The sequence below is a fragment of the Chroicocephalus ridibundus genome, chromosome 11 (genome assembly GCF_963924245.1).
Source record: "Chroicocephalus ridibundus chromosome 11, bChrRid1.1, whole genome shotgun sequence".
Classification (NCBI taxonomy): Eukaryota; Metazoa; Chordata; class Aves; order Charadriiformes; family Laridae; genus Chroicocephalus; species Chroicocephalus ridibundus.
The window spans coordinates 18136109-18160594 of record NC_086294.1 but is presented as its reverse complement, the minus strand read 5'-3'; the positions used below and the strand labels follow the sequence as shown (position 1 = coordinate 18160594).

Here is a 24486-nt window from a genome sequence, read left to right as displayed (position 1 = left end):
CAGGCAGGCATGACACCATGGCCAGCCGTACTCAGCGCAGGGGTTCTGTAGGGCTGGAATGGTCCAGCCCCGCTCTCCCAGCCTGGGAAACAAGCCTGAGCTCCCAGTGCTCCCAGCCAGGGCTCACAGCAGCCTCCACTCCCCCCTCCACAGCCAGCCTGCGGCCAGCCAGGCACTGAACAAGTCTCATGCCATCTTCCAGCCATCAGGGCCTCCACAGACATGTCTGGGCTTCGAGTGGCTCAAAGTAAGGCTGCAGCTCCTCTGGGAGCATCCCTGCCCCTTGCTCAGACCTGCTTGGGCACATGGGCCCCACCAGCACCCCTGTGGCTGAGCAACCACAGGATCTGGGGTGAAGCCATCATGCAGGAAGAGATGGCCACCAAAAAGGAGGAACCCCAGCAGACAGCTTGTCCCACTGAGCATCCCCAGGTGTGCCCAACCCGGCTTGGGGACCCACGTGTACAGGCTGCGACTTGTCACCTGTGGACCACTGCCACCAGAGACACTCTGCAAGGGGCCTCCTCAAAGAGAAGAAGGGAGGCTGGGAGATTGTTTGCCTTCTCTGTATTAAAACTGTCTGGTTTAATACTTGTTCACACTGGTGAGTCAGTTCTCTCTGAGCTGGCATTTGTTCCTGGAAAAAAAAAAACACAAAACAACACAACCAAACTTAAAAAGAAGAAGGAGAGAAACAAACATCCTTTAAAAAGCCCCTTTGGCTCAAAAGGAGGAAAGAATAATCAGGCAGACATCTCCTGCGGCCCAGTCACTCAACAGCCCCCCAAGCTCTGGGCAGGAGGCCCCCAGCGCACCACACTGCTCTACTTCATGTTCTTCTTCCCCTGCCAGGAAAAACTGCTGAGAGGAAATCTTCTCTGGCCAAAAGCTGCCTTTCCTTCTCTCTGGACTCCCTCATGCTCTCCAGCCATCCTTCTGGCCAAAACCAAGAGTTCTCTCCACGTTCTCATGACTCTTAGTCATCTCCAGCGCAGTCAGCCATGCTCTCATCTCTTGGCCCTCAAGACCTTGTCCTGCTGGTCCCTCTCTAATTGCCCCCTTTGGAGAAGCACATTCCCATCCCATTTGTGGGGGCCTGAGGGGCACTCCTCTGCCTGGCACCTCTGCATTGCAGGTGCAGCTTCAACTGCCACCTCTGCACACACATTTTGGAAAAGCCCATCTCTTTCTGGCCACGTTTCGCCGCCGGTGTCCCTGTCACCTCCCCGCTGGTGGGGCTGCAGCTGGGTGCAGCTAAGGCAGAGCTGGCCCCAGGCAGGACCTTCCTCCCCTGTGCTTCCTAGCCCTGTCAGGTGGTGGCCATAACTTCCCACCCCAGAGCTGCCATGAACTGTCATGAACTTCTGCTGCAGCGTGAGGTTACCCAGAGACAGAGCAGAGAGCAAGGGGCACCCTGTGTCTGACTTGACCTGCTAACATCTTGATGACTTGAGTGTCCCTGGGAGAGCTGTGTTGCTTCAAGCCTACCCTCACCCCCTCTTTTGGAAGAGGTACAGTCCAGGGGAGGGTTAATGAAGTGCCTAATTAGTGCTCCCAGGTGCCTACTGGGTTGTCAGTTACAAAACAGCTTCAAAAAGCCTTCCCACCAGCAAGGCAGGAGGACTGGGTGGGATGGGTTCCTGGGCAGGAAAGGTCCCTGCTTGAGCCATGTGGCTTCCTGATGGCGACAGGGCTGCTGTGAGCACCAGGCTTGGAGGTGCTGGGAGAGGAGAAGAGCAGGGGTCCCTGTGTGTCCCCCAGCCCATCTGGGGACAACAAAGGGTCTGCAGGCTGAACCCCAACATGGGGAAGGCTGTGAAGATGAGCCAACAGCTGGTTGGGCTTGACCCTGCCTCTGAATGGTGCTGGAGTGGGGCTTGAGCATGATCCTGTGTGGCCACAGAATCCATCTCTGCACCTGGGACCATGTTCTTCGTTAAAACAAAATAGTTTGTCATCTGCACAGGCCTTTTCCCACCTGGGAGCTGCCTCAGGTTGAATCACCTTTGCTGGGCTGTTGTAAGGGAGTCAGACATGTTCCTCTGTGGGTCCTCAGGGCCTGAAGCCAGCAAGAGCCACTGGGCTGGAGGGAAAACTTGTCCTGCTGAGGTAAAATGGAGTCCCTTGCCACCGAGGCAGGTCCCAGCCTGTCTCTCTGTGTCCCCAGGCGGGTGTGCAGCAGTCCCTGGGGGTTTGGGCAGCAGTAGCCGCAGCAGATTGGGGATGTCCTCAACTCTGGTATGGTGTGGTGTCCCCTGCCAGCCCTGGCGAGCAGTCTGGGGCTGAACCCCTCCCTGAGGCAGGAGGGTGGCCCTGCACTGGGGTATGTGCATGGCCCCACCTCTGCCAAGGGGGTTTGTCACCAATGACGTCTCAAAGCATCGCTTTCTATCTTTTTCCCCCCCCTTCTCGTTTCAAAAATAAACAAGAAAAAAGGGAATTTCTTAACTTGTGGTCAGAAAGGAGAAGCTCCTGCTGAGGGAGTGCTGGGGACGGTGCCCACGAGGAGAGGCGCCCGCTGCTCAAGAGGATCCTTCAGCCGTGTCCCTGCTCCACACTGGGGGCACCACGATCCCTGGGGACATGGGTCCTGCTCTCCTCCTGCTGCTCACTGCAGCCAGCATCTGGCACGGTAGGTCCACTGGGCCCCCAAAGCCCGCTGGTGTCTCCTTGTTACTCTGGGGCTGGTTTGGGTTGTGGCAAGAGTTTCTTGGGTAGCTGGTGTGAAGTACTCCATCCCTCCTTGGCTGAGGAAGGGTGACAGCCTTGGTGGGGCTGGGGACCAGGTAATGCTGAAGTTGGACTAATGGGCATTTGTGGTGGCAGAGGATGAAGATGGGCTCCCAATTGTGTCTACCGAAAGCCTACTGTGGGCTCGGACGGTCCCTGCTTCTGGAGGCTGCTTCATGAGGCAGCCATAGCTGCTGTGGGCAGATTCAAGGAGCCGCAGCATTGGCAGGGAGCAGGCAAGAGAACACATCTGTTCCATGGCTCCACTGGAACAGCCTGCCCAGGGAAGTGGTTGAGTTGCCATCCCTGGAGGTATTTAAAAGACACATAGATGTAGTGCCGAGGGACATGGTTTAGTGGTAACTTGGCAGTGCTAGGTTAACAGTTGGACTTGATGATCTTAAAGGTCTCTTCCAACTAAAACAATTCAATTCTATTCTATGGCACAGCAGGGAAGAGACACCAGCTTGGCTTTCAGCACAGACTTGGCTGTAGCAGCTTCCTGAAGACCATCCAGAACTGGCTGTCATTATAGAGGGAGAATAGTGGTGGAAAGAGGGGTCTGTGCTGGTCTGTGCTGGCTCTGGAGCCAGCTGTGCTGAGGGCTCACTCTTGGCTGCCTGCAGCACAGCCAGGATAAGGCCAAGGGGTATGGAAAGGTGCACGTAGCGTAGGAAGAGCCTCAGCAGTGGGCAGATAGCAAAGGGAAACATCTTGCTGTTTGGGTCTGGGTGGGGTGAGGAGTAAGGAGAGATTCAGCAAAAAGTATGTCCTGAGGGAAGCTGCCTCTGAAACAACCCTTTGCCCAAATGGGTCAAGAGCTGGAGATGCTTGGCCTTCAGGTGAAAGAGTTGGGAAAGCTGGCTGCATCGGCACCATCTGATGCACCTTGTACCCGGCTGGAGACATCTGAGGATTGCTGTTTTCTGGTGGTGCTGGCATACAAAACAGAGCTATAGAACCAGGTATTGGACATTGTGATAGAAACAGAACTCAGGAAGCCAAGGAGGGAAAGGTGAATACGTTTGGTTTCTGAGGTCTGCAGAGATGGCCAAGAGGCAATAAGCCATCAACCTCAAGAAAGAGTCACTAAGCCTGTTTTGAGGTTACCAACCAACCAGAGAGAAACCAGTATTACTAATCTTGTGTCTTAAATGCTGGCAGCCTTTTGGATCTTGTGTGACACTTTCCTTCATTATCCTTTTGAGCTTGCTCCCCACACAATGAGACTATGGTTGGGAAGACAGTTTAAAGGGGCAATCTAGTGGGGAAAGCATTCAGCATGTAACAGGGAGGCAATGTATCCCTCTTGAGCCGCTGCAGTGTTTGTATTTTCAGCACAGAAAACTTGCATCCTTCTCGCTGTTGCGCTGCACAGTGTTTCACTTCAAGTCACATCTTTGATGTGCTGAGCAGGCTTTTTCCAGGTCTGCTGTGCTGGGAACTGGGTTGTGAAGGCTGCAGGTTTTTGATTTCTTATGTTTTTTTAAGATAATGGGGACTAGGCAGGTCTGATGTAGATTTGTGAGAGGTCGTTGTGATATCTGTCAGGATCTCTCTGAAGGTTCCTTGAGGCTCTGGGCAATGCAGGTCACTAGCTGTGACATCCTCGTCAAGCACTGTCTGCCATGTCAGGGTGTTAGACACACACTTGTCTGAGTACCACCACTGTTGGCCATCTGCAGCATGCAGCTGCAGCATGCCAAGGTTGTCCAAAGCAATGGTCTCAAACTGGAGCCAGATCTTGACTTCTTTCTCCCACCTCTTGATTGCAAGTGCATCTTCTGAGAGTACCCAAGGCTGATGTCTTATGACCATTGTGAACTGGGCTCTTGCTGGAGGAGTATCAGGGGCTCAAATCCCAGCCGCAGATCAAGCAGAGGAAAGCTCTGAATCCTGAGCAGCTCGCATCTGTGTTCTTGGATGCCTTGAGAGGTTTTTCCTGGGGTTTCTTTTGTTTTCTGGTTGTGGATCGATCTAAATCTCTGGGGTAGAAGCCCCAAGCAGAGATGTGATGAGTAACCTCTTTCCTCTCCCCCTGCCCCCCAGATACTGTAGGTGGCTCTGGGGAAGGTGCTGCCAGAAACCAAGCTCTTCCTTGCCATCACGGAGTGGGGAGCAAGGGGGGTCTCAGGCCTGTTATGGGTGTCTCCCAGGGCCAGATCTTAGCCTAGTTATCCCCCAGGACAAAGTCAAAGTCCTGATAACTGGCTTCTGCGGTAATGTTCTTGAGCCTCCCTGTCTTAGCAGCCCTCACTTCTCCTTCTTCAACATTTCCAAACCCTCAGCAGAGGAAAGTAATGTTTTGGCTGGCATGGGAGAGGCAGGGACGGAGTCTGCAGCTGTAACTAGAGGTCATAGTTACACAACCCAAGTGTGGTAAAACCTTTGGCCAGCAGTTACTGGCAATGCTGCGGAAGCTGCTGGAGAGCAGCAGCGAGACATCCCTGGGCTTCGTGCAAGATTGCACACTGGTCAGCAGGGAGAAAGCCTCCCCCAGCAGGCCTGCTTCCCCATTCTGGAAAGGGACCTGCTGGTCTGAGTCATCCCCCAGCACACACGAAGGAGTGAACGCTTGGATGGCCTTTACCTGGCATTGTCCTGCATTTAGTGTGGTGGCTGTGACATTGACAGGAGTCTGCAGTGGTAGCCTGAAGGCTGCTGGCTTCTTCACTGGTATGGGGAGCAGCTATCCTGAGACTTTTCTGCCCGTAGCATCTCAGTGGTAACTGGAGGTTGATGACGACAAGCACCGAGAGTAACATGACTCTTGTTTTTCTTGTCCTCCTGCTTGTGGCCAAACCAAAGACCAGTTACAACATGGTCTTTCCCCGAGCCAGTTTGAATGCAGCTCTAAGGCAGCGTTTGGCTCCCTCATCAAATAGTGCTGAAGCCCTGGACGTGGAGGGACAGCTAAAGCAGAGGGTAGGTGAGGGAAAAACATCCAGTGACAGGGAGTAAAAGCAACAGAACTATGTCAAGTCCTGCTAGAAAACACAGCTTAGCAAAAAGGGAGGAACGTTGTACTTCAGATATGTGGAAAATGTGGCTTTGTAAAGGATTCTGGGATATGTTTTTCTCTGCTCTGGGAATAAATGAGGCTTTTCCTGTTTCCACAGAAAGATAAAAGCATCACACACACAAAAAAAAACCCATCAGGGAGATAAAATGTCAAATATTCCATGCTCCGAAGCTCCCTGTCCTCTGCTTCTTCCCCCAGGGCCAGTGAGTTTGATCCAGGCCTTGTTTAGGTTTCCCCTGGACAACTGCATCCCTGTCACGCACCAGCAATGCTCTCCAGGGCCTCGAGTCTCATATTCCCAACCCTTTGCTGCATGGAGGGAGGCATCAGCCCAAGACTGCTTAAATGATGCTTTCGGAGCTCTGATGGATGGGCTCTGGTGTTCCAGCCCTGAGCACAGCTGGTAGCAGAGGATGCATATTTGTACCTCGGGCAGTCGAGAGCTGGGAGCAGGGGTGGACGAGGATGGGTCCGTGCTGCTTCTGTTGGCTGTGTTACAGAAACGACGTCCAGTGCCCAAGGCAGCACCTGGGAACAGACGTGCTTTAAACTGTCTTTGCATAACCATGAGCAGCCTTCCCTTCTCTCCTCCCTGCAACAGGCCCGGGCAGCGAAGGGCTGTAACACCTGGCCACTGCTCCCCTTCCCCTGCCGCATGGACTAATAGTGCCATCATACAGCGTCTTGCCTTCTCACATTTCCCGATGATTGGGGTTTTTATGTTCGTTTTGAGAACAAATCTTTCAACTAAAGAGCTCCTGCGAGCCCAGAGCAGTCTGCTGTAGAGTTTCAGGCATCACAAGAACAAAATCGGCCCTTTTTTTTCCTGCTGCCACCACTCCAGAGCGGCACTGCCTGCAGTGACCTCTTCCACGAAGAGCAATGACTTGATAAATTGGGCAGCTACCTTTCCGCTTGCTATTATTTGGGCCTGGGTGCGTATCCCTTTAAGATGTGAGGATGGGTTAGCAACCGGGAAGGAAAGCAGAAGTGGGAGAATAGCCCTGGATAGGGGCTGGAGGGTGGTGCGGAGCCCCCCGAGCGCAGATAGCCATTTGCAATGTGTTTCCTGTCCTCCCCGAAGGCCTGGCGTGGGGGTGGCAGTACCGCTGCTTCCCCAGCCCCACGCCACTGATTCATTTCTCACTTCCCCCCCCACACACCCCCACCCTAAATATAGGCGGTGACTCAAAGAACTCGCTGATGAGGCAAAACAGGGAAAAAAAATATTTCCCTCTGACACTGAGGGCTGGAGTGGGACGCTGGTTCCCCTTTATTCAGCCAGCAGAGAAGCCATCTTCAAAGTAGGGATGGCAGAAATCTAGCTGGGTTGCAATGCCGGTGTCAGCACGGCCTGGTGTGCTGTATGGACAACTGCAGCTATCGGCTTTCATAAGCCATTTAGCTTTTCTGTGCCTCGGTTTCCCACCCCCGAATACAAATAATGATGCTGACTCGCTTCATAATGCTTTGATGGTATCTGTGAGGAAAACACACTCTTTGACTCTATGATAAGGTGTAAATAGGTGTCCTTCAAAATTCATCACCCGGCAACCAAAAAAACACTCTTCCCAAAAGGCACGGACTGAACTCTTGCTCTGCAGAAACTTTCCAGGTCTGTTCTAGCTCATCACAGCACCAGTACAACAAAGAGAGCCTTAACAAGCTTGGCTTGAACTTCACCAAATGGTGTTTTGTGCTAACCAAGTTCACACAGTAGCTCCGGCTCTGCCACAAAAGGAAAACTGTTGCAAGAAGAGGCAAAACCCAACAGGAATAACTTCCAAGCTAGCATCTGGCCTAATCAGCTCCAGATGATTGGGTTATTTCTGTCTCAGTGCTCTAAATATTCACATGTGGGGTCTTCTCTCTCCCCTGAAATTCATTCCTTGGAGTATCAGGCTGTATCGGTCTGGCAGGATGGAGAATGGCTGGAGTGACGCAAGACAAAAAGCCAGCTTGAATCCCAAGCCCATCCTGCTGCTGAGCTACTCCATGCTCAGCAGTGTGAACTCCAACAGAGCATCATTAGGGATCATTTTTGCGTCCTCACTCTTTCTCTTTTTCCTTCGTAGGCTCAGCATCCCCAGTGATCAGCCCTGACCTCCCTGCTCTGGTTGTCAACACGGGCGATCCAGTCACCTTGCACTGCTCAGGAGAGTCCGAGGTTGAATGGAAGAGCCGAAAGGATACATTCAGCAACCACACCAGCAGCACGCTCAGTATTCCCAAGACCACTTACAGGGATACCGGCACCTATAAGTGTGCTTATGTCAACAGCAGCGACAAGGGCATTGCAACTGTGCATCTGTTTGTGCGAGGTAACCGTGATTCCCTCTTCCCACGTACGCTGGCAGAACAGCCTTCTTTCAAGGGACCATGGCCATTACTCAGGTCCTCTCTATGGCTGTGTTGCGGGGGGGGAGCAGTGCAGGCCCCTGCATGGCAGGGGTTCACCCACAACCATGTAAGCCCAAATGCAATGGGCTCATGGCTGAAGCACTGGTGTAGAGTACAGAGCATCTACATTTCATGCGTATCTGTGAATGGCCTGGACCTCTCCCTCCGTTTACCTTGGCTTCCCTTCCTGAAAAACACAAGGATGAAATTCTGTTCGGTGTTGTAATGAGCAGTGAGACCTGGAAATCGGAGAACTGTATTGTCACATCCTCGCAATGTGACCTGAACCCCAAATATTGTTTTACCCCAGAAGGTACGCTGTGGTAGCCCCACCACTTGAGTTCCCCTTTTCCCATGCACCAGAGATTCTGTCCTAGACAGGAAAGCTGGAAGTCTGATAAATAAAACTAACACCATGGTGAAAAGTTTGATGAGAGGTAAGCATATTTTTCAGGCTCTCTTCCCTATGTACATTTGTGAGTTGATTGCTGTGCTCTCCTCAGATCCCTTAGCTGGAATTGGGCTTGTCGTGTGAGTTTTTGGAGGCTGAGTCAGGCAGGCGTTGAGCAGGGCTGCCCCAGCATCGAACTCCCACTGGGCAGCAATGCTGGAGACTTGCCTTTGCTGGAATGTGTTTCTCAGCTTCAATGCATTTTCTGATCCCGTTCTCTGACCTACCCTGTTTCCTCCACAGATCCCAATAATGTGTGGTACATCCCAACTTTCCGGATCTTCGTGACCAAAGGTGGCAATGCTGAGTTCCCCTGTCTCATCACAGCCCCTGAGTATGGATCTAGCGTGACTCTGATAACAGACGATGCCTCTCATCTCTCACCTGGGACCAACTATTCTTTCAGTACTGAGAAAGGAATAACACTGTACAATGTGCAAAGCAAGCAGAAGGGCTTTTACCGATGCCAAGCAGTGATAAATGGAAAAATAGAGAAGTCATCAAGAATAAGACTGATTGTGGAAGAAGGTAAGGGATTGGGGTTACTGCTGTCCTCAGGGACACAGCAATAGCTAAGCCGGCCACAGCAAATAGTTAAGGAAAAACTCCTCATCAGTGGTGGGAAAGACCTTCTGAACGTGCAATCTTTAAAGAGTATTTAATGGAGGCAAAATTCCATCAGCTTCTGGCAAATTGGCTCCTTCAGGTGGGTCACCAGGCTTTCAGCAGTGTTCAAATCTTTGCATGCACTATCACAGAGCAGAGAAAAAAGCCCACCTATCTCCCTGATGCACTGCAAGTCCTCAGGCCCTGATGCTCAGGAGATAACCGTGGCGGAAGGTTCCCCTTCTCTTTCAACCCACGGTGCTGACTGCGGTGCTCTCCCCAACGTTAGACATAGACGCATGCACAAAAAGGAGTGATGATCCCTAGGGAAGGAGAAGGCCTGGAGTAAAGAGACTGAAGAGGATGGAAAGGAGAAGGCCCTGGGGAGTGTCCAAAGCGCACACGGTCACTGGACCAACTGATGTTGAATCTTTCTCTGCTTGCCTTTGTGTAGCACTGGAGAAGCCTGTAGCAGTGACGATGGACCCTGTAGACCACGTGCGAATCGTGGGCGAACCCTTCGAAGTCACTTGCAGCGTAATTGCTCCTTCCCACAAGTATGACATCAGATGGGTGACAGCGGCAAAGAGCGTAAGTTGTGCAGCTTCAAGGGGGTACAGGGCTTTCCTGGAAACCGGGAGACGCAGGGTGGTAAGAACTGCCCACACCCCAGTCACCTGCAGCAAAGCCTTGAACCGCCCAACCAAAGCAGCTATTCGAACAAGCTGTAGAAATCTGAATATGGCCATCTTTTCCTTCAGATGACATAGGGTTAAGAAACACCTGCCCATTGTCAGGATCTTGCTGCAAGAGAGAATGCAAATAGGTTGTTTCAGCTGAGTTCCTTGAGTGGGAGCCACCGCACCTACTAAGGCAACATTTTTCCACCCAGCCCTGCCAGGGCTTCTGAAGCAGCAAAACATGTTCAGGACAGGCAGTTCCCCGGAGAAAAGATAAGGGCGAAGAAAGGGAATGCATTTTAAAATCTCTGTTGTCCTGACTTTTAACTGCTAGATGGTTAGATAAGGTTTGCTAGCAGTCCTTACTATATCTGATGCCTTTATTAAGGAGTCGATATAATGTGCAAGATATGTTTAGATCACACAATGTAAAGCCAACTTGCAGGAGAAGGCTGACAATAGCTATAACCATTAACTGCTGTGGAATATCTGCCCTGAATACTTAGGTTTAATATGTCTCTTGGTCTCCACACAGATGGCTTTCAGTGACAGGGGCTCTATAACAGTTCAGTGTCCCAGAACAGGAGGGGGCGGGTATTTGCTTGTCGTAAATATTCAGTTCCATCCTCTGCCCTTCCAAGAAAGTGTCTGATGTTCCTTCCCTGCCTGACAGGTCAGGACAGATAAAAAGAGAAGCTTTGAAAATGAGAACTACTTCATCAGTGATGTCCTGTCCATTCCAGCAGTGACCATGGAAGATAGCGGGAAATACACTTGTATAGCTAACAATTCAGCAGGATTCAGGAATGCCTCGACAATGCTTCAGGTAGTAGGTGAGTGCTTCCCCAAAAGACCAGGATGGTGTGGGTTGAACCACCTCTAGCCTCGAGTATTTGCTGCGTCTGCCTCCATTTTGTTCCTAGTTTTGTTGTTGGAAACATCATTCTCGCTTGTGCCTGAAGGCTCACATGAGAACCGTGGAGCTGACAGGAAAGGAACTGGCGTTCCTTTCACATCTTGAGGGACTTGAGGACGTTATTTGGATTGTGGATGAAAAATCAGAAAGCTCTTCTCACTTTCTGTGTGTTTATAAACAGCTTTAAAACAAAGTATCCTGTTAGGTCCCATGGATGTGTGCACCTTCGGGTTCCTCAGATGGTCTCGAACCAGATCTTCTCCCTCACTGAGCAGTTCCTCATTCTCCCGGTCCCTGTCTTTGCCTTCTGCGACTTGGGCGGTGCCGCTAGATGTATCTCAAGATGGAAAATTCATCTCCACATTTGTAGGCTGGGGTTTGCTGATGACCCAAGGCCGCTGCATACTATGGCTCAGAAAGAGGGCTTGGCCTGAGTTATTTCCAAGTGACAAGCCAGCAGTTTAGCTAAAGGGCCTGTCTTCTATGGACGGTCGGGAGATACAGTTTTAGCCTCATCACTTGTGAGGATACAGCATGTAAAACCTCTTTTCCCATGAGAGTTCACTAAGATATTTCAGCTCTCCTCAGGCAGAGTGTAATCCAAGCTGCCATGACAAAGCAGCAGCTTAAAAGTACTCCTTTGGCAATATAATGTGTGTGATGCCCCATTCCCTCCTGCAGTCTCCCAGCTGCCCTTTCCAATAATGGTCCATTTATGAAGCTGGTGTAAGCTTGTTGCAGGTCCCTGAACATGCCTGTTGACGGTCATGCTCTCCTCCGTCCTGCAGAGAGAGGTTATGTGTTCCTGACCCCAGTGCAAGCCACCAACCAGGAGGTTGCTTTGGGAGAGAGTCTGAAGCTGCAGGTCCACATTGAGGCTTACCCAAAACTTCTCCGCTGGGGCTGGGAGCACACAAACCCCTTGAAGAACTCTGGGAGTACCACATTCAAGGGCGAAATGATCTCTAGAAACAACTGGTATGTGCTCTCTCTCTTCTACGCTGCCCATGGCTTGTTTCTAACAATGCTTTCCTGGTGAGACAGGCAGACCCCATTCTACTGGCTCACAGAAAACTCTCTGGTTTTAAAGAGGGGAACTGTTCTGCCTGCCTTCTCTTTCCAGTATTATCAGCAAACCACAGTGAGCAGGTCTGATCAGGTCAAGGAGGACACCACCTCTGTCTATCTTGGCAGCCTTCTCTTTAGAAAACCTTGTGGAAGTCGCTATCATATTTGTGGTCTGCTTGTTCAAGGTTGCACTCTCCTTGCAGGAAGAAATTGCAGGGGTGGATGAACGGTGCAAAAAACCAAATTCTCTCGCTGCTCCTCAGACCTGTCCCATTCTCTCCTGTCTGGAGAGTGGCATTGTATGCCCCATGTCAAAAGAAGCCAGAAACATTGTATAGGATAAGACCTAATGGAGAGCACAGCCCCGCTCTTCCAAAGCCTACAGTCAACCAAGGCCAAAAGGAGACCGAAAGAAAGAGAATCATTCGATTTGGTGGGGAGTTTTGGCAATTCCCCTTTCGTTTTCTTAGAAACCCAAAATAATCCACAAGAGGAACCGTGCCACTCAGCAAGAATGGTTTTAGGGCAAACTGTCTTGCATTGGGGTCTGAGAAATGGGCTGGGGGCAGAGGGGACTGGGCACTAGGGACTGTGACTTGATGGGCTACAAAATGGGAGGAATTCTGTCAAAGGCGGGAGGACCAGCATCCTCTGGCTCTTCAAAGGCAATGATTTAGACGTTAAACTCTCCTTCCTTTCTGAATGTTCACCCACCTGTAGCCTTTCAGAAGTGCTGTGCACTTGGTGGCAAAAGGTCTTCCTTCTAAGGAAGACCAGACCCTCCCTGCTTCCCTGAAGAAGCAAGTAGCAGATTCCTCTCGTGGGCTGGGATTAGTGCTGGGAAGTGTTCATCCACTCCGGGGCACAGGAAGCGACTGCATCTCACTGAGCAAAGACTGTGAGTGCTTGAGTTCCCCCAGCACAGCTTTCTTCATGGTGTTTACTCTCTCTGTGCGAGCAGGTATAACAACACACTCTTCCTGAACCGCCTGCAGGAAGAAGAGGGAGGTCTCTATACATTTTATGCCCTCAACAATGAGACCAATGCATCAGTTACCTTCAGTATCTCTGTGAAATGTAAGTGCTTGGCATTGCCCGTTCTTTCAGCCTGCTTGCCCTGGGCCTGCTGCCCAGCTGGCAGCAAGCGGGGTTGGGGTAGCAGGGTGCTTCCAGACCTGTGCCTACTGGACACACAGCCAGCCCAAACCTTGCTATAGCACAGAGGTTCCTGGTGTTGCACACATTCATCGCTGCACACATGCAAAGCAAGTCAGAGCACAGGGAACATGCCCTTCCTCTGGTCATAGCATTCACTGTTTATCTGCCTTCCCCAACAGCTCCTCCGAGGGTCTGCAAAATCAAGGTGCCAGCCAATGACTCCAGCATCCTTCAATGCATGGCCATCGGCTACCCTGCCCCACGCATTGAGTGGTACCAGTGCCCCGTTCACTCTGACAGGTAAGAAACGCCCAGGAGACTGAGCACCTCCAGGGTGAGCGCTTGCCCTTGCTATGCTGGCATTTGCCGAGCAGCAACACCGCAGGCCTGCTTACAGGCAACGTAGCAGAGCCTGTTCAGTAACAGCAATGGGCATGTTGCCCTGCCAGAAAAAGAGGATCTTGGGGACTGTCTGAGGAGAGGGGGCAGGTACCATTCCTAAAGTCTTGAACATGAAGAGTTCAGCCGCCTGTGATTCACGTTCCCCCAGTGCTTTTCTGAGGAACATGTGGGTCCCCTGGAGAAGTGCTCTGGTGTTGGTTGCTGGAGAGCTGCATCCTGGATGGTCCTCCTAGTCATCTTTCTGGGACCTCCACAGGGCTGAGGCTCCGCAGAGCACAGGATTACTGAGCTGTGGTGTCATGGGAGGCAACTGCAGCTGCCTAGACAACGGGTGGTTGTGTATCAGCACCAGCCCCATTCAAGGAGGCAACTGCTGCCACAGCTGTAGCCGCATAAAGGCAGTTAGGGCTGTGTCTCTACAGGGCTTTGATGTTCAGGGAGAGGTCTTTTAACACGAGTAATATGTCTTATAGAGCTGCAGCCCTAATTCCCAGTGTCTCCTCTCTAGTCTGTTACAGGCACCAACTCATGAGCAACTGTGCTGCGGAGGAACGCTCATTCTCTCCCGTTTGGTGTCTCTGCAGATACAACGAGGACTATAGGTTGCTGCTGAATGACTCCAGTCCTCAGGTGGTGAAAATGTTGCCCTTCCGAGAGGTGGAGGTGGAGAGCGTTGTCCCGTTCCAGGAGCTGGGTGCCAATTTCACCTTCTGCTGTGTGGCCATTAACAGAGAGGGGAACTCCTCTGACATGTTTCACTCCCTCACCATCACCAGTAAGATACAAACCGGTATCTTGGCAGAGTGGGGGAGAATCTGGGGACTTCTGGAAGCCAATCTTCCTATGCATATGTCCCTACTGTCTTGCAAGAGAGGTGGAATAGATTCCACAAGCCCTCTGTCTTCACAGGAGGTGGGAGGCTTTGGCGTTTGCCAGTCCTAGGAGCCATGTGGGAATTGCTGGCTGAGCATAGCCTGGCGCCAAAGGCTGAGCCGTGCCATGAACCGCAGGACCCAGCTCCAGGGCGCAGCCAGTGGTTGCTCAGCCCACTGGAGTCCAGGGGTTGCATCTTTTGATGGGCCTGTTCTTGCTGCGCAGATCTTGGTCCCCAGCCAGTCTGACAATGTGCCTGGTGCTGATTGTGTGGAAATGAGGGTGCACGGGGTGGGGGGAACCATTGCAATCTTGAATTTGGGATCAAGAACTTCCCTCAGTTCCCAGCAGCTCTCTTGGGTGTCTCTGAGGCCAGTGCTGGGTTATGTTGCATAGCTGGGTCGTGTTGCATACAAGGGAAGCCCAAGTGAACAGCTGGGAAAATGCAGTTCATTTTGCATGGGACTGGGGTTGAAGAGGGATGGGAGATGGGGTTGAAACAGGGGTGTTTTACTCATCCCTGGTTGGTTTTTGTTTTTTTTTTTTGCTCCCCCAGGAAATGTCATGGCACCGCCAAACAAGCTCTTCAGCCCCATTCTCTCCACCTGCATAGGCACGTCGGTCCTGCTGCTCCTCCTGCTCCTCTTCCTCCTCTACAAGTACAACCAGGTCAGATTCCCTGTTGCACAGCAAGGGCTGCAGGGCTTGCCCAGCCTCGGGGGCCACCCTCCCTCTGCTGGCAGCCCCAGGCAGGGAGCGTTCAGCTCGGAGGTACCAGCCAAGCTGCCTCCCTCATCTCCGCTGCCTCCTGACTTCCCCAGGAGCCTCCTGCTACAGGGCAAGGCTCACGCACCAAACCCAGGGTGGTAACACCTCTCCCACCCCACTCAGTCTTGTAGCCAGAGGTCAACGTGGATATTCCTTGGTGCCGGACAAAAGTGGTCGCACTGTGCTGTCAGTTGCAGCTGGTTTTGCTCTGGTCACCGTGAATCCACAGTCTGAATTAAGGAGGGAAAAAAAAAAAAAGCGGTTTGCAACTTGCATCTACTTTTTATTCTCCTCCCTGCTATATAAAAAGCTGTCTTTATGAGGAAACAGGATGATGTTAGAAGGTGTTTGTCTCCAGGAAGATTTGGTCACTATTTTTATACAAGAACTTGCCCCATTTTCTCTGCAAGACTCATTTTCAGCAGTTGGATTCCTTCTCAGTTGTTCCCATAAGCTGTACCAATCAATAGCCACCTCTGCTTCATCAGTGGGTGAAAATCTCCTGGTTTTCAGCTCTCCCTTCTGGCACTCTTCCTTCGACAGACCATCGAGGCTGAAAATTTTTCAGCAAAGTTCTGGTGCTGGTTGTCGGAAGATCCAGCAGAGCCCTCTCCCAAACAAGCACCTACAGCTTTATGGGCAGAGCCGTCTTTGGCCAGTAATCCAGAGACAGAGAGAGGGGTGGAAGGATGTGTAGGCACAGCTCTGAAGAAATAGCTTTTTTTTTAGGAAGGCCTTGCAAGCCTAAGAGAAGCAGAACATGTTGATAAATCTTATCTGTCTCAGCCACGGGCTTCTTGAGCCCTGGCTGATTCCTGCGGTGTCAGGTGAATCGTGGAGCAGAAAGCAGCAGTGCTCACCCTCCGGGAGCAGGCGACAGCAAATAAACTGAGTGGAGGTGGCATTCTTTATGAGGGACCTCCACCAGGAACTGTGCTGCTTGGAGCATCCTGCCGGGGCCTTTTTCAACAGCCTGCGTGGGCATGGCTGTTCAAATCTCAAGTGAAGGAAAAAGAAGCAGTGTTGGGGAGAAAACAAACAGATGCTTTGCATCAAAACTGCAGATCTGTTTGCCTCAGTTATGGTCCCTCATGCCTGTGTGAACCCAGTTTTGAGCATCTACCCATACGCTGCACTCTCCTCTGCAGCTGCCGAGGGGAAGTGGTGCGGAGAACATTTCAGCACACACCTCCCAGAAGCTGGGGCATAACGTGATTCATCACAGCCATGGTCATTCCACCCAGGCTTCCCTGTGTCTGTCTTGATGGACCTCGGATCACCTTTGCCACTCTGGGGTGCGGGTCCTTGCCTGTCTCCTTGTACAGGAGCAAAGGCCACGCACAGCATTCTCCTGCCAAGCTGTTTCACTGCCTTTCTCTGTGTTTGTGCCTCCAGCCTGGCTCCCTGGCCCTCTCACCATAATGACAACACCCACCACAAGCTGGCAACTGCCTCTGCCCACAGGCTCCAGCACTGCTTCTCTCTGTCCTTGCCTGGTTACTTCTGCCATGAGATTCCTGGAAAAGAGAAGAAATTCTTACTTCTCTATCTCCACTTGTTACCTTCCACTGTAAGGGAAGCGGGACTGGGCCAGCTCCACCGTTCTACTGTGCTCAGCAGCCCAGGGTACCAAGGAAGGAGACAGAGCGGGGACACCTCCCTCCAGCACCAGCTGGGCACTGGCAGCCACTGGTATTGTGGGACATGCTGGGTGTCCCAGCTCTGCCACCCCAAGTGAGGGCAATGGCCAGGAGGCAAGAAAGAGGCAAGAGAGTCTCCCTCAGTCATGGGTGACAACTTGGGGGGACTTCAAAACAGCAAAGGGATCAGACTGCCCAGACAAAGCCTCTCTCAAGAAATGTTTGGTCGTCTGAAACCTAGGTATTCCCCCTGTGCCTGCAGGGTGAGAGGTAGAGGGCATGCTGGGACTAGGGAACCCTCAGGACTCGAGGAACATTGAATAATTGGAGTCTCTCCCTTACAGAAACCCAAGTACCAGGTGCGGTGGAAGATCATTGAGGCCTGCGAAGGGAATAACTACATCTTTATCGATCCCACTCAGCTGCCGTACAATGAAAAATGGGAGTTTCCCAGAAATAACCTCCAGTTTGGTAAGAAACCTTCCTTGCTGCTTGCCTGGTGGCATGCAGCTCACCACAGAGCTGAAATGCTCCAAGGAACAGAGCCAAAGCAACTGGGCAACACACAAAACTGCATCCAGCCATTACAGCAGCATCCTTAACCAGGCCTTGCGGTCCTCTTCCACACAGGGTGGCAAATGTTAGGGTGTAACCCTCCTCCAGCCCTCCATTGCTCTAAGGAAGGTTGAGAGGACCATGTCCCTCTTCTTGCATCTGGGGTTATTCCTAATGCATAGAGCTGGTGAGCCTGTGTTTGGACATGGCCTCTTTCATGCCATCTTCGCTCACAGTAGAGTTCCCCTCAGATGTTAACCAGCTCCTGACTAAGGGATGTGTCATCTTGTCTGAGCTCAGCAGGAGTCTCCACCCACCAGACATCCTCCTCAAGGTTGTGTGCAGGACAACTGCTCAGTCTCTCTCCATAAAGCATCTTATAAACACTATTTTTTCCCCTCTGCAGGAAAAACCCTTGGAGCGGGAGCCTTTGGAAAAGTGGTAGAAGCCACCGCTTTTGGGCTGGGCAAAGAAGATTCGGTCCTCAAAGTGGCTGTGAAGATGCTAAAGTGTAAGCCCAGAGCAACTTGCAAAAGCTGAAATCCCCCAAGCTCGTTGTTCACCGCAGGTGCCAGTGCTCCCGTACTGCAACATCTACTTCCTAGGTGTTTCTGTGATCAAGCACTGGGTGCTGGAGTCATGCTGCTGTTATTTTTGTGAACACATGTGGCCAGAGGCACAGAGAGAGGCCTGTTTCCTCTCTGAGTGTGTCTCTTCTTTTCCTTCCATCTCTCTGTCTACACCTCTTTCTGTCTTCCCCCACCATCTCTTCCTTGTCCCTCCCTCCGTCCTTCACACAGCTCTTGTCCTCTTGTCTTACAGCATCGGCAGACACAGATGAGCAGGAGGCTCTCATGTCTGAGCTGAAGATCATGAGTCACTTGGGACACCATGAGAACATTGTTAACCTGCTGGGAGCATGTACCTATGGGGGTAGGATCCCACAGCCCTGCTTCCCCCATGGCTCCTCTGAGGTTGTTACCTCTCCTCACTCTCACAGCAGAGACAGCTGATGAGCTCGGTGGTCGTTTTTGAACCTAAAACTTTGCAAGGGCCTGTGGACTGGCCGTTTCCAGACATGCTTATAGAATGATAGAATGTCTTGGGTTGGAAGGGACCTTTAAAGGCCATCTAGTCCACCCCCCTGCAGTAGCAGGGACATCTTTAACTAGATCAGGTCGCTCAGAGTCTCATCAAGCCTGGCCTTGAATGTCTCCAGGGATGGGGCCTCCACCACCTCCCTGGGCAACCTGGGCCAGCATCTCACCACCCTCATTGTAAAGAACAACTTCATAATGTCTAATCTGAACCTACCCTGCTATAGTTTAAAACCATTGCCCCTCGTCCTGTCGCTACAGTATGGGTTCTGCTGCCCCTCCCAGGGAAAGCAGTCCTCAGGACGGGTCACAGTAGCATCACTTCTTAACGAACCCTTCCTGCCGCTCTCCCAGGCCCAATCCTTGTCATCACCGAGTACTGTCGCTACGGAGATCTGCTGAACTTCCTGCGGAAGAAGGCTGAATCCATAATTATTCAGGATTCTGCTCTGGACACCTCTTTAGACAGCACTGCTGATTACAAAAACGTTGACCTAGAGAAGAAATACATCCGCAGGTAAAAAGCAGGGTTCTGATGGCCGCAGGGCTGAGCAATGCAGGGCCTGGGTACTTGGTGGGAGAAGCGTGAGGGCTGTGCCGGGGAGAGGTTAAGGCCAAAGTTCTGGGGACTTGCAGAATACCAGGATGTAAAAGCCACGGGGGATGCCTGTGTTTAGACTTGGTTACAATTCCAAGTTTTTCAGCGTCTTTGACAGCAGTTGTGGAATATCCCACAACAACAATAAATCCAGGTTTCAATCCAATCTGCCCTCCCACAACCCGGAATTAGAACTTTTGGGATTCCTGCACTTTTGGGCATGTGGGGTTTGTAGGACAAGAAGCTGAGCGCTCCCCATCAGCCAAGGGCCGTCCCTTGACAAAAGGGGAGCAGTACTTGGAGCCCCATACCACCGGGCACCCGGGTCCCCTTTCTGAATCGGCCTCAAACGTTGTTTCCCTGTGCCCTGAAGCCTCCAGCTAAGCCGCACGTCCTGCGGGCGGGGATGTGGTTTCTTCCCTCAGTGGATGTGGAGGAGGGCAGAAGGTACTGCTGGAGGGTTGCTAACAGCCTGCCTCCATCTCTGTTTCTTCTGACTCAGTGACAGCGGCTTTTCGAGCCAAGGTTTGGAAACATATGTTGAAATGAGGCCTGTGTCGTCATCATCATCATCTTCAGCGTCAGATTCTGCGCAAGCCAGGGGTGAGTTAAAGGCTCATTTCTGAGTTTTCACGATTTCCTTATTCTGGCCATCCCATCTGGTTTAGCCCCAGGGAACCAGGATACCGCATAGCTTGCATTACTCACCAGGTTTGCAGCAACTCTAAAACTTTGCTTTGAATTTCAGGGAAAAGCTTAGAGGAAGAAGATGAAATCAGGGAGGACCTCCGTCCCCTCAATCTCTCTGACCTGCTACTGTTCTCCAGCCAGGTGGCCCAGGGCATGGCGTTCCTCTCATCAAAGAATGTGAGTGCCAAGAGTCCAGCTGCCCCCAGCACCCCAACTGGGAAACGCCAGTCCAGCCAGCAGGCACAAGAGGTCCTGTCTGCATGAGGCTCTGGGTGTTTTTGGATGGGGTGGCCAAGCTCAAGCGAGCTGCTGCTGGAAATGGGCCTCTGCTCCATTTGTTGTGTTCAGACGCGCTGGGCCACGGTGTCTGGTGTTCCCTTCAGAGCCTTTGTCTCCCATGGGCTCTGGCCAGGGCAGTGTTACGGGGGGAACCCAGGGCTGTGCATCATGATGGTCTCAACATTTTCTCCCTGGCTTTTACATGAGGTCAGGAACTTTCATGCGAAGCTTTCTTGTGTTGGCAACTTCCCCACTGCCCTGGGGACAAGGAACTGAAAGTGGCCGTTGAGCTGTCTGCCAGAGCTGGCTCAGAGTATCAGAGAGTAACTAGCCATATGACTGTTTCAGAGATGAGGGCATTGTGTCAACAGCCCCTGGCTCCGAGCCTCCTTCCATAGGGAACACAATGGCCCCACGAGTGATTAAATGACATGGCATGAAATGTCACAACGTCTTAGTGCTGCAAATGAAGTGGTTGAAAGAGGCCATGCTCCTTGTACACGACACAGAGCACCTCACAGGGGTGTTTCAAGCAGCACGTGTTCCCCTTGCCCCTACAAGTGGTGTTTTGGTGACAGCCCCGGGGCGTAGGGAATTAGCTGGGACTGCTGGGGGACGTTGGCTGGGTCTCAGTTGCTCTGTCTTCTCCCCAGTGCATCCACCGTGACTTAGCAGCCAGGAATGTGCTCGTATCAGATGGACGGGTAGCCAAGATCTGCGACTTTGGCCTGGCCCGTGATATCATGAATGACTCAAACTACGTTGTAAAAGGCAATGTAAGTAACTAAAATAGCGACAAGAGGAGGTACAAGGGAGCACGTAGGACAGGGTGCAGCGTAAGCTGCCAGCTTGCCCCAGTCTGCAGGACTCCTTGCTCTTCCAGGCCCGCCTGCCCGTGAAATGGATGGCCCCAGAGAGCATCTTTGACTGCATTTACACAGTGCAGAGCGACGTGTGGTCTTACGGCATCCTTCTCTGGGAGATCTTCTCCCTTGGTAAGAAAGAAGCAAGCTTGTAAACCTCCCTTGTTTTCCATGGCTTACCACTGCCCTAACATCTCTGCAGGAAAGTTTCCAAGAAAGGAGGAAGGCTGACAAAAAAATCTAGAGTTTATCAGGGCTGTAAAACACTGTGTTATGCTTCCAGAGGGACCATTAAAAACAATGGACCCTGGATGACTTGCTGGAGCCCAGAACTCCCTGAGAACGAGTAGCACTGGCTCAGGCGATGCTCCAGGCTGCCTCTTCTCACCCCACAAGGCTGGAGCCTCAAAGCCTCTGATTTGAGACCCACCTCTGCTCCTCTTACTGTCACAGGTAAAAGCCCATATCCCGGCATGGTGGTGAACAGCAAGTTCTACAGCATGGTGAAGCAGGGATACCAGATGGCCAGGCCCGACTTCGCTCCCTTGAAAATGTGAGTGGATGCACCGAGTTGCACACACCAGGTGACAGGGTGGCTGGAGCCGCTTTGTGGGGTCAGGCAGGGAAATGGCACGGGGACCTTGGTCACAGGTCTGCCTGCTGCTTCCAGGTGTGCCTGCCCCTGAGATCCACGTTGGATCCTACCAGGCTGCTCCTTGCTCCTTTAGGAAAGCAAGATCTGGGGCCATCAGTTACGATGCTCCATCCATTACTTCCTCTGTTTAGGGACAGGAAGATGGGAGAGCTTGTGTTATACGTCTACATTCCAAACTCGGGGCATTTTTCTTTTTTTCAGTCACCTACTTTTGACCCTAGGACTGTGAGAAGACAAGCCCGAGTAGGTTACGGGAAGGGAACGAGTTTAAGCTTAAAGAAAAACGTACTGGAGGCATAAAGGCCCTTGGTGACAGATTAGAGAAGTTTGTTCTATCCCTTTCTGTGCTCACCCGTCCCTGGAGCACTGCTCGTGCACTGACCACAGGTTTCATGGACAGGAAGAGAAGGAACTGCTCAGTACTGTGTGCCTGCGACGCAAGGGGCTGCAGGGAAGAGCCGGCAGACCCCCCGGCAGCTTCGCAGCAGCACAGCGTGACAGCCCTGTCCCCGTTTGGCCCTGCAGGTACAACATCATGCAGGCATGCTGGAGCCTGGAGCCCACCCAGAGACCTACCTTCGACCAGATCGGCTGCTTCATTCAGCAAGAACTGGAGGTGCATAAGGAGCAGGTGAGGACCATCGGAGAAGGGGGAAGGGAGACATGCTTTCACCTGCGTGAACATAGCTCCTGGACAACATTCCTGGTGATGTCCCTGTAACTGATGGGAGCAGTTTAGGGTTGGCGGGAAGTGCAGAGACACATCTGTATTTCCCCTTCCTGAAGGGTTAAGTCACTCCCCACCACGACCAAAGGACACAAAAATACAGCTGCTTTGCAGCAACCTCTATGGGCAGCAATAGGGGTAGCGACATGATGACCACTGCATTAATCCCAATCCATCCCCCTGGATTTGGTGTGCAGCTGGACAAATGGTGCCTGTCCTGCCAGCCAGCCATGCCCTGTGGGCACAGCAAAGGGTAGTGTTGAGTTGGCAGCCCCAGCCGGCCATCCATGCAGAAACCCATGTCGTACCCCACTGAAGGGACTGAAACACCCTTGGGGTTGTTTTTGCTTTGAAGGACTACACCAACCTCCCCTCCACCGCTGAGGAAGACAGCGGCTGCGACACCTCCGGCTGCTGCGAGGAGTCCTGCGAGCAGGAGGAGAGCGGCCAGCCCCTTCTCAAGAGCAACAACTACCAGTTCTGTTAGCTGGTACCGTCGCCCCGGGGTGATCCCTGTCCTCCTGGCTCTGCAGAGCGCACGGGCCTGCTCTGCCCTAGGACACAGACGCCTTCTGCTTTGGCTCTGCTCCCTGTGCTTTCTGAAGTATGAGTGTTACCAACTCCCCCGCTGAAAGGATGGTGCTGGAGTGACTCAAAACCAAGACTCACCATGGGGTCCCTAAAGTCCTATCTCAAGTGTAGCATAGAGTTGTTAGGATGATAACACGCTCCATTTCTGCAAGGTACAGAGAGGTCCCTGTCACCTGCCCTCCCCGCCCCCAGGAGGAGGCTGTGGGGTGTTTGCTTTTTTGTAGGTTTTTTTAAAATACAAGTTGCAGCCAAGTGAGACATTTCCAGAAGTCACTCACATGACTGAGCCCCCGTGTTTTATGAGCACACCTTGAAATTAAAGTCCTGAAGCTGGAACTGCTCCGTGCACCAGCAGCAGCAACTCTTTCTTGGTGGCCCTGCTCTCTTCCCTTTGTCAGTCTGACCCTGGATGATGCAGAGTGAGCGTGTAGATAAAGGTAAAGCCTCTACTTAGCATTAAATACGCATTAACCCCTACATTTCCTTATGCAATCTACCTCTCTGCAGCTGATGCTTCTGCAGGGGTTGTTTGCGTGAAGCGAGCCAAGGAGACAACCGCAGGGTTATGTGAACTTGTGCCACGGTAGCAGGACAGAGGGGCAGTTATTTCTCAGGTAAAATACAGAGGAAACGGGTGCTCTTCCACGTGAGCACCGAACACACAACCCCAATCCAGGAAAGAATGGCAGCTTAAACAGATCTCAAAAAGATCAACATAACACATATCCTACAAAACTTCTGAACTATTAAACGTGTAGCAATCACTGCCTTTGTCCTGATGACAGATACACTCTTGTACATATTTTCCTGAGTGTATTTTAACAGTACCGCTAAGGTAATTTTTTCTCATAAGCTAGGGCCGAACGCCCTTCAACTCGTTTCTCATCTAGCTCTTGTTCAGGCTTCCTACTGCCACAGCCACCCGGTCCTGCCTAGCTAGCAGAAGCAGCTAATGAACCTTCGTAGCTTCACCTGCCTCGGTGGGTGAAGGATCAGTATTCCAGGTACAAACACTGACAGGGCTGAAGCAAACCGCAGCGAGACAGAACTACTGTCACCTAGGGCAGGTGGCCTTTGCCATACTGTGAGCCGTACGTTGTGGGCCACTTCTGATTATGTTAAACCTGGTTTTATGCTAACACCAAGTGATTCATTCCTTCTTACTAAATAAAAAGCTAACGTATTTCTATCTGTCAGCATTATAAAGTAAGACGTTTAACAAAACAAGTCTCTTCCGGGAGTTTAAGGACTGCTCTCGGAGGGGATCGGATCAGAGCACGGGTGACGCAGTGGCCCATCCTCTCACACCCTGCAACTCTGCTCCAGTTCTTCAAACTTCTCATTACTAGTTCTCAAAACCATTCAATCTTGTGTAATACAAAAAAAAATAATTATTAAAATCAGGGTTTTAAAGCACTTTGCTCAGGCTGGCCTGTCTGTAATTGGGAAAAATGAAGTAGTCGCTATGCATACATGTAACAGGGGTGTAATTTTAATCGTTATGATGGGACATCTGACAACGGTCACTGCGTTTGAGACAGGCATGTGGCAGCAGGACAGTACCTGACGCTCTGGCGAGGTGGCCCAAGCAATGTCTTGAGCTGCTGCTCTCGCAACAGCTTGCCTCTGAGAACACCAGGCTTCTCCCCGCCACCATGGCAGCGCAGACTGGAATCGTGATGTACATCCACCTGGTGCTTGTGCCCTTTCCCACTGC

General features: G+C 51.8%; 1 protein-coding gene across 1 annotated transcript; it reads left to right on the top strand.

Moving 5' to 3' along the window:
• The first annotated feature begins 2442 nt into the window (after positions 1-2442).
• CSF1R (colony stimulating factor 1 receptor) lies at positions 2443-24205 on the top strand. Its single transcript, XM_063348792.1, has 21 exons — positions 2443-2632; positions 7828-8073; positions 8847-9131; positions 9664-9800; positions 10563-10722; positions 11594-11783; positions 12835-12950; positions 13211-13331; positions 14018-14208; positions 14863-14975; positions 17059-17185; positions 17676-17780; positions 18092-18202; positions 18721-18883; positions 19467-19567; positions 19713-19831; positions 20587-20709; positions 20817-20928; positions 21250-21349; positions 21977-22082; positions 22534-24205. Exons 1-21 carry the CDS (start codon positions 2584-2586, stop codon positions 22663-22665), a joined length of 2907 nt encoding a protein of 968 aa, XP_063204862.1. The 5' UTR covers positions 2443-2583; the 3' UTR covers positions 22666-24205.
• Positions 24206-24486: the final 281 nt, after the last annotated feature.